Source organism: Aptenodytes forsteri, unplaced genomic scaffold (genome assembly GCF_000699145.1).
Source record: "Aptenodytes forsteri isolate BGI_AS27 unplaced genomic scaffold, ASM69914v1 Scaffold255, whole genome shotgun sequence".
Lineage (NCBI taxonomy): Eukaryota > Metazoa > Chordata > Aves > Sphenisciformes > Spheniscidae > Aptenodytes > Aptenodytes forsteri.
In genome coordinates, this window is record NW_008794888.1 from 4346554 (window position 1) to 4356346 (window position 9793).

Genomic DNA, 9793 nt, shown 5'->3' on the forward strand with positions numbered 1-9793 from the left:
GTGCGCTCCCTGGGGCTGGGAGCCTTGGTGCTCTCATGCGGGGCCGGGCAGGCAGCAGGCAGCGGGCAGCCCTGCTCTCCCCGGGTGACAACAAAGTGCTGATTTTGGAGGGTGCCGAGCATCTCCTCTCCCGCTCCCCCCAAAGCGGAGGGAAGCGGGTACCGCAGCTCCATCTCCCCCCCCAGCGCCGATCCCCATCTCCCTCCCCCCCTGCGGGCAGGTGTGCTTGTTCATGGCACCCTGGGGTGGGCACCCATCCCTGCCCGGCTACTTGCAGACGCTGACCCACTCGGTGATGCGACACTCCTCGCAGGCCACGAAGCAGCACCAGTGGAACTTGCAGTTGCAGCGCTCGCTGCGGGTCTGCCGCAGGATGTTGTGCCCGCGGCCGCAGCACAGGCTCTCGCAGTTGTCCATGCCCGGGCTGGTCTTGTTGCACAGGCGCCCTTGGGTGCCCAAGGAGTCCAGGGCTGGTTCCCGCTCGCAGAAGTCGGGTGACTTCTCAAAGTAAACCAGCTCGCTGATGCCGGCCCGGCGGCGGTGCCGAGCGTGGCCTGGCTCCAGCTGCCCGGCATTGCGGTTGTGGGGTCGGATAAGGGTGGCCCCGTAGAAGCGGTCCTTGAGCAGGGACCCCACCAGGCGAAACTCAGGTGTCACCTGCCAGCACGTCTTCAGCTGGCAGCTCCCCGAGGTGCCGTGGCATTTGCACTTCCTCCTCATGTTGTCCATCACCACCTGGGCAGGGAGGGGAGGGCAGGGCAGAGGGGTTAGCATGGAGGAGACATTTTTGGGGGACCGGAGAAGCCATCATGGAGCTCTCTGTGGGTTGGCACTATGGGAACACCAAGGGCTGGCACGAGCAGCCATCAGAGCCCTGGAGTGGCAAAGCCAGCAAGGCTGCACCCTGTTGCTGTGCCCAACGTCACCCATGTCCCACACCCTGTCCCTTCCCATCCTGGCAGTACCAACTGGCTTTTACACTCCAGCAAGGGACCAGCACCTAAAGGAGAGGGTGAGCTACCTGACCACAGGGAGGAGAAGGAGTCTGGATCTCACCTTCCACTGCGGCTTGGCTCCAGCAGCACCAACATGACCACAGACCCCAGTTAAAGCCGGTGTTGCTGCATCTTTGCAGCCCTACTGGGACCCCCCAGCACAGGGGTCCCCCATGCACCTCACCGGCCAGGAGCGCTGCAAGCGGGGCAGGTTGGAGGGATGCTTTCCTCTCCCCAGGGCTTTCCTGCCGTAAAGCCCCAGCTCCAAGAGTCCCGGGAGCAGCTCTGCTTTCAGCTCTTGCCTGTTTTCCCATGGGAGCCCTGGGTGCAGCGCCGGGTGGCCGAGGCGCTGCCTTCCACAATCACCCGAATTTCGGGGCCCCCAGCACCTCACCGGCCAGGAGCGCTGCAAGCGGGGCAGGTTGGAGGGATGCTTTCCTCTCCCCAGGGCTTTCCTGCCGTAAAGCCCCAGCTCCAAGAGTCCCGGGAGCAGCTCTGCTTTCAGCTCTTGCCTGTTTTCCCATGGGAGCCCTGGGTGCAGCGCCGGGTGGCCGAGGCGCTGCCTTCCACAATCACCCGAATTTCAAGCAGGGATTGGAGATGCTCAGAGCCCTGACCTGTGGTTTGGGGAGGCCACAGTGAGGCCGGTGCCACATGTCCACCCCTGAGGAGGGCCAGGGTGTGTGGGCTGGGCTGCAGCTGTGGTTTGGGCTGGCTGGGCAGACTGGCTCATGCAGGGGCCAGAGACCAGAGGCCAGTGCAGGAACAAGGAGGACCCTGGGCTCCTGCTGAGCCCCCAGGCTGCATGCTGGGGTCCCCCCTGGTCCCCCATCCCTGCAAGGGATGCTGCTGTGGCTGTGCCAAGGGAAACAGCTCATGCCCAGCAATCTCCAGGGACATGGAGTGGCCACACATCCCTGCACAGCCTGGAAAGAGGCAGTTTATACCATCCTCTGCTCTGTTCCGAGGGATTCCCTGCTGGGTCGCGTGCCCCGATGCCCACACGCTCACACAGGGTCCAGCAAGTCCCCTTCCCATGGGGCCACCCAAGCCCCGCCGGGAGCCGGGCTGGGGCTTGCAAAGACTATCACAGGCTGATCCCCCCACACAGGGCCACGCTCTGGGGCTCGGGGGGAGCCCAGGGGACACGTGGCCTTGCGCAAGGTCCCGTCCCACGATGCCAGCCCTGCCCGGCTGCCCGGCTTCAGGCCTGACATGCGCTGCCTGTTCCTGCCCCCTCCCTGGGGGGGACGCGTGTGCGAGGAGTGCCTTGTTTTGGTAGGGGTGGGTAGTTTTTACTCCTTGTTTTCTTGTTTTTGAGTAAATCTCCTCGTTGCTAAGCAGTTATGGTAATGAAGGCAGGTCAGGGAAACACACCTGGAGCTCGGGGCACACAGCAGAGAGGTCTGGGCTGGGCTGGAGTTTGGCTTTCATCCTGCTGAGAGTCCTGTCTCCTGCCGGGAACAGCCTCCACCTCGCAGGTAATGAGCTGCCCGGCCTCTCTGCCGTGCCCTGGGTGTGCCGACCGGGAACACCGGCTGCTTGCCACCATCCTTGCCACCATCCACGGGAACACGCTGGCACCAGGACCCCATCCTTTCCCACGTCCCCTCCCTGCTCCCTTGGCTGGACCAGGGAAAATCTGCATATAGGGCTGTGGTCACCACCAGGATGGGGACAGTGGCGTGACAGCTGGACAGGGGCTCATTTGGGGCTACAGCTGGTCACAGCAGGGGCTGGAGAAGGCAGTGTGTGCGTGCCATCTCCATCACCCAAGCCATCACCACCAAGCATCCTGAGCCCCAGCACCACAGCACCCATCCATCCCTGCCCAGGGATGGCTTGTTCTCCCTCCTGCATGGGCAGTGCAGGGGGGACAGGACCCTGCCAGAGCCGGGAGACCCGAGAAGGACCCATCTGAGCCTCAGACCCATGCTTTTGCCATCAGATCTCCTCCATGCACCCCTACCAAGCCACATCCTTCCCCCGTTTCACAGACACCCGGGTTCGGCACATGCCCGGACTCGCTGGTGCTTTCTTTCGCACATTCCCAGCTCCTCCCAGACACGCTCATAAGAGCTTTATCGTAGGTCTTTGTTGTGAGGGTAATGGGTAGTTCCTGGCTGCCTTTCATCCTCTCGTGCTCTCTGATCTGGTGGGTTAGGAGGACCTGCAAAGCCTCTTGCACACTCCTGCTGCTCCTCGCTGGGGAACTTGCTCCCTCCCAGGGATACAGGACACCCACCTCAGTCTTGAGTTGGAATAGGAAGCCCCGGGGCCAAGGTGACCACTGCCACCGTTGGAGGATGCTGCACATCCCCTGCAGCTGCAATCCCCTCTCCGGCTTCATAGCTGGATGCAAAAGAGGAAAAAATCAGCGTGTTTCTGCCTGGTTTCGAACCAGGGACCTTCCGCGTGTCAGGCGAACGTGATAACCACTACACTACAGAAACCCACATCCCATGGTCACTGGATGTGGCTGTCGGTGGGATTCTCACACACACACACACACACACCCCCCCGGCATTGTAGAGTGTGAGCCAGGAGCCAGGCTTACCCACACGCAGAGCACCCTTGGGACACACAGGGACCACGGAAAGGATGCTCAGCATCAGTGAGATGCTGGAGAGCCCTGGGTACCGCAGCTGCTCGGTGCACAGAGAGAGATGGCGTGTGGCAGGGCATGGCACATGGCGTGTATGTCCACATCACTGCTCTGCTCAAGGGGTTCAAGCCTCGGGACTTGGAGGGGAGGACCACAGAGCTGCTGCATCCAGCATGGCCACTCGTCTCCTGGGAGATCCCAGCAGATTGCTCCTTACTGCAGCAGAAAGATGGTCCTAGGAGTGAGGAGGGCTTGGGTGGGTGTGGGACCCACAGCGTTGCTAAAAGAGCAGGATAGGAACTGGAGAACCCAGCCCCAGGCGTTGTGGACAGCCAGGTCCAGCCCCAGCAATAAACATGACACCAACAGGCACAGACCAAGCACAGCATCATCTCCTTGCTCCAATGCATGGCACCCACAACCACCACAACCCGACCTGCAGACGGGCTCACATCGTCATCTCAACAGGGTCCCTGAGCTGGGCAGCCTGACCAGCCATTGCTGCCCACCTGCACTGGCACCATCCCCTCCTTTAGCCCTTTGGTCCTCCTCTGCCTCTGCTTCCAGATCCCAGGCTTCTTCCCTCAGTCCAGCTCTTGTCTCTGAAGCCACCAAGAGCTGACATTGCCAGTCCCATGCCTGCCTGCTCTTGGGGACAAGCAGAAGCCAGGCATTTTTGCTGTTGCCGGATCCCACAGGCACCGCGTGGTGACATCCCCCCCCATGCAAATATTTCTCTCCCACCTTCTCCTTCTGCAGGGGGCTGTGTGACTTCCCTTGGGAAACGGGCAATGCAGACCCCAAATTTCTGAGCGCTGCCAAGAGCCCCAGTGATGTGGGGCATGCAGAGCCGGAGGGGAGCCAGGATGAGCCCTGCAGCCAGAATTGGGACGGAAGGTCTTGCCTGGCTTGGGGCAGAGCAGCCTGTGGAGGATTGAGCTACCTAACACTGAGCAAGCCTTCACCACGTGCAAGCAAACAAAGCCAAACAAGCAAAAAGCTCTGGCTTTCCCCAGGCATTTACAGTTTGGCCAAACTGGGACGGCTTCTTCGCAGTGGTAAAGCTCAGCTCCAGCACCAGGGAAGGGCACACGTCAAGGTCCTGCTCTGCAGCGTCCCCATCTCATAGCTGCCTTTAAACATGCTCAAAGCAAGAGGCACATCCAAATGTCTGAGCCATCCCGGGGAAACACTCCCTGTGGAATTCTGATCATTAATTACTTATTCCCGCAGCCACTACACACTCCCCTGTGCGGCCCTGGTAGTGTGTGGTTGGGGTCTTGGGAACATCCCACTGGATCCATGGGATGGGGTCTCCCTGGGGAGCAAAGCCGGGCAGGGAAATGCAGGCATCCTCCCAGCCCCTCCTGCCTGCGTGCTTCTTGTCTCCAATGTCAGGCTGCTTTTAAACATCAGCTTCCAGACAGAGCGAGCTACTAATTAGCACCTTTAATGAGACCTGACATCATGAGAATGGAGGGGAGGCTGCCCTGCTCGCCCAGGCAGGCTCCGGCACCCCCTCAGAGCCGGGGGGACAAGGCTGTGTGCTGTCACCTCTGCTCCCGAGGGGATGCTGTGCTTCCCAGCTGGCACAGGTGCCCTCTGCCTGGCTCAGTCCCGCTCACGTCTGTCTCCTCGAGGCACCGGCTCCCTCTCCAGAGGCAGAGCCGTGGCTGGGTGCTGCGAAGCCTGTGCTGTGTCCCCTCGCTAGGGACAGTGCATTGCAGCACTTGCCTTCTCACACCATGCCAGTGACTTTCTCCTCCCCGACCATAGCTCCCCTGCGCCGCAGCTGCCCGACACCAGTTCACCCAGTCCCTGAGTGGCAGGAGCTGGACTCATCGCCGTGCCACCCCCATAGCACCGCTGCAGCACAGGCAGGTGACAGTGGCCTGGGGAAGTGTCCCTTAGCAGGGGGACAGCAGTGATGCTTGGAGGTGCCCTCCCCAGCAAAGATGCTCTGCAGCAGGGCTGCGCCACTGCCTTTGCTCTGGGCAAAACTGAGGAGAGGGGGTGCCTTGGGGGCAATCCTAGCCACGCACACATGTCCCACCACAGCCAGCACAAGCCCCTCGCAGCCCTCCCTCGTGTGTCTTGGGGATGCTGTCCCCGCCACCATCGCCCCGCACCCCTGCCCAGCACCCACTCACCTGCCGGCCCACGCGGTTGTTGTGCAGCCTCATGCGGGAGTGGATGTCCCTGTAGGTTTCCCGGGAATCGAGGAAATCCTTGGAAAACTTCTCCCCATAGTCCACATCGGGGCTGCACCCTCCCCATTCCCAGGAGTCCTGAAGGCCGGGGGTCTCGGCCGGCATGTGCTCCATGTGAACCCCGTGCACCATGCCTTTGCCGCGGTTCATGGCCTCCAGCTGGAGACGATGCAGCTTGCGCCGAAAAGCCTCCTCATCGCCCCGGCGCTTCTGGTCGCAGCCGCAGGCCTGCAGCTTGCCGAGGGCACAGGCATTGGAGACAGCGTGCACCACGCCAGCGGCTGCAATGGCATAGGCGAAGGCGCTCTCCCGAAAGCCTGTGAGGAAGGAGAGAGTGGGGCTCAGGCTGGGTGGCGTGACCCCTGCAGGGGGCTGCATGAGCCCAGCATCATGCTGGGGTGTAGGCAGCCGGAGGTTCAGCTTGTGCCTTGCCTTGTCCTGATGCACCAGCTCCCACCTGGACCATGAGCGAATCCTCACTCGGTGCTCTCCATCCCCACCCGCACCAGGACACATTGCTGCCCTGAAGCCCAGCCCTGCCCTGGCCGGGACCCCAGCTCTCACCATCACCCTGCTCTCATATCGCCCTGGGAGATGCCACCACAGCATTGCTCAGGCATCAGCGTTACGGCTCTGATGGGAAAGGCAGTATCTCCTCCCCCCTCCACTCAGAGTTTCCCACTATATTAAATATAATGCTGGCTGAGGAATACTTCTGCTGAGGAATGGGCCATTTCTGCTTACCCACAGGGTGCAGGATCAGACAATAACGGGAGCAGGCAGCACTGCCTGTCCAGCCCCATCCGTCTGCCCATGCCCCTTCCCTCCCCGAGCCCCACCAGCTCCCGCAAGAAGCTCTAAATGCGATACCGCGCTGGAAAAATCGAGCATCCCTAGTTAGTTAGAGCATGCCGCGACCGCACCGCGCGCTGCCAGGGCCGGCAGCTGGTTGTTGTTAAAACGCCGGGGAGCGAGGACGTCCGCAAGTGTCATTAGCTGGGGATGGGGTGGATGGGGACAGGGACGGGTCCCACGGCAGGGGCTCCACGGGGCTGTGAGCGGGGGTTGCCCGAGGGCTGCTTGGCTTTGCTGCAGCCGGGTGAAGAGCCTCCCCTACCTGGGAACTTCTATTTTATTTTAAATGCAAAGTAGTATTTTTATTTGTGGTTCCCAGGCCAAGCAGGGAGCCCACACTGCCCTTTGCTTCAGTGCACAGTGACCGGCCCCAGCACGAGAAGGGGAAGGAGGGAGAGCCAGATTTTGTGCCGTGGCTTCACACACGAACAAATAAATAGCTGGAGTTCACAAGCCTCTCTCCCTCCATTGGACAAGAGCAGCTTGATCAGCCCTGGCTTTGCTACAGCTGAACAGAGGAGAGGTTTTGGGGCGTTTTCTCCAGCAGATCTGTGCCATCAAATGGGGGGCTTGGGCAAGCACCCCAAAGTACAGATCCCAGGCAGGAACTCTGCCAGCTCCCTGCCTGCGCCGCGGAGTCATGAGAGGTGAGAGTACTACTGCTCCCCGCTGCTGTCGCCCGTCCTGGGCAATGCTGCCCATCATGCATGTCTCCTCCGTGGTTCACTGCCACCCACTGAGCAAACGCTATGATCTTATTAAAGGGAAACGAAACGCAGCTCGGAAACCTGCATTTAAAGTCATGCTGCTCTTTTGTGTGTTAATTTGATACTGGTGCATTTAAAAAATTAACGAGGCGCTGCTTAAAAGCCAGCGGGAGCCTCTCCCAGCTTCCCCTCGGTGTGGGACAAGCTTGCTCTCAGCCTGCTTCTTTCCATGCACAAGTTGAACAACATTTTTCAGCGGGCAGGTAATGGGGCTGCTGGTGCGTACGCTGCGCAGCCTCCCCGGGGAGAGCACTGGCAGGCAGCGCCTGCAACACACCCACATCGCTGTTAGAGCAGGACAGCCCAAATTTGGGGAACTTCAGCCCCCAGGTGAGCGGTGCAGGATGGAGAACCAGCATGGGAAGGTCTCCAGGATCCCCAAATCCACCCCATATCAGTTCTCCGCCCCCACAATCCGGGCCAGCTCCAGCCCTTCATGAGCCAAGGCCAGGCACAGCCCAAGAGCAGGGACCTGTTGCTGCCACCCCGCTCGGTGTCCCCGGCTCCTCGCACAGCCGGTGCCCGGAGATGGTGGCCGCAAACCCTCCACCTGGCACGACACACTCCTCTCAGCCCTGCCTTTCCATTAGCCTCTTTCTCACACATTTCCTCAGCCTAAGAAATAATTTCCCATGCAGCATCTCCTTAAAAATCCCTTCTGGAGATCTGGACAGCAACTCTACCCCACCCAGTCCATCTAGCAAGCCCGTCTCCTTACAGATAAAAAGACCGGATTCCTTTGGTCCCTCCACGGCTGGGAAACCCTTGGGGTCAAGCCCCAGCCCTCCTCCTTCCTCCACTGCTTTCCAGCCACACGTGAGCTGATGGATGAAGCACGGGTCCTTGTCCCTGGAGCTGCCAACACCCGGGCTGCGGGCAGGGGACGGGCTGGTCCCCAGGACTTGACGTCCCTGTGCTCTGGGAGTCTTGTCCCCACCTCACTGTGGTCATTTCCCTGCTCAGTATCACTCTGCCTGGCCCCGCCGCTCCTCCCTGCCTTCTCCCCTCCTTCCCTTGCCCGCTCTCATGGAGAGCTGTGAGCAACAGGGAGGAGGGGGCCAGGGCAGCACCGGGACCGCAGCAGCCATGCCAGCGTGGTTCTGCTCGGAGGTTCAGTTTACATTCCTCGCTCTACCCCGGCCACGCCAGAGCCCAGAGGATTGCAGCAAAGCAGCGAGCAACGTGGCTGCAGGCGACAACCACCAGCCTCGTGGGCTCGGTGAGGGTGGGAGCTTCCAGGAACCGCAGCCAAGCGCGGTGTGCGGCAGCCGGCCCCGAGCCCTTCGGAGGGAGGCTCTCCAGCTGCCCCAGCCACTTAAGACCTCAGTGCTGATGTTTGAGTCACCAGATCCCTCCAGAGATCGCAGAAGAGGTTGTAGCCACAGGAGGTGTGAGGGGAAGTATTGCATCCTGCAGGGAAGAAGGAATGGAGGACACCACCCTGACACCACCGCCAGCATCCAGCCTGCCGTGTACTTAAAGGACCGTGCTGGACAAGGAGGATGGATCTGAAATCTCGGCCCCAGATCAGATCCCAAAGTGGCTTTCTTAGCAGGGGAAAATTTTCCCTGTCAAGGTGCACCCAGGGGATGGGGGGACATCCAGCAGGACCCTAAGCCCCAGCTGGCACTGGCCCTGCCACGGATGCCGCAGTTTCTCCATCTCTCATGCGGATGCGGGACCAAGGCAACGGACCTGGCTCAGGCACAGCTGTGGGCTCCATGGACTGCTGGGGTAGGGAGGGCTGGAGTCATGGCCTTCCTCCCACGGCTCACCATCGCACCTGGGCAGCGACGCCCTCCCAGCACAAGGACCGTGCTGGACAAGGAGGATGGATCTGAAATCTCGGCCCCAGATCAGATCCCAAAGTGGCTTTCTTAGCAGGGGAAAATTTTCCCTGTCAAGGTGCACCCAGGAGATGGAGGGACATCCAGCAGGACCCTAAGCCCCAGCTGGCACTGGCCCTGCCACGGATGCCGCAGTTTCTCCATCTCTCATGCGGATGCGGGACCAAGGCAACGGACCTGGCTCAGGCACAGCTGTGGGCTCCATGGACTGCTGGGGTAGGGAGGGCTGGAGTCATGGCCTTCCTCCCACGGCTCACCATCGCACCTGGGCAGCGACGCCCTCCCAGCACTCGCCACCACAGCACCCAGGTGGCATTGAGGGAGCAGGCGGGACAGCCTGGTCCGGGCACACCCTGGGGTACCCCAGGGATGCTCAGCCACCCCCTCCATGGGCAGCACCCCCCATAAAGCCAGCAGCACATCGCTCCGGCCCCGCTGGCTGGTGAGGCGGCAGAGAGCTTCTCCCGCCACCTCCCGCGAGGCCCGTGGAGACAGCCAGTCCCCACACGCCCCC

General features: G+C 61.3%; 1 protein-coding gene and 1 non-coding gene across 2 annotated transcripts in view; both read right to left on the bottom strand.

Moving 5' to 3' along the window:
* Positions 1-267: 267 nt before the first annotated feature.
* Positions 268-9793, bottom strand: part of WNT10A (Wnt family member 10A) — a 23252-nt gene continuing 13726 nt past the window's right edge. Inside the window, exons 3-4 of the mRNA XM_009275024.1 lie at positions 5751-6127; positions 268-735 (exon numbers count right to left, since the gene is read on the bottom strand). Of these exons, the coding sequence (XP_009273299.1) occupies positions 268-735; positions 5751-6127 (845 nt within the window). The remainder of the gene's footprint in view (positions 736-5750; positions 6128-9793) is intronic.
* TRNAV-GAC lies at positions 3376-3448 on the bottom strand. Its single transcript has one exon. It is a non-coding gene; the product is annotated as a tRNA-Val (tRNA).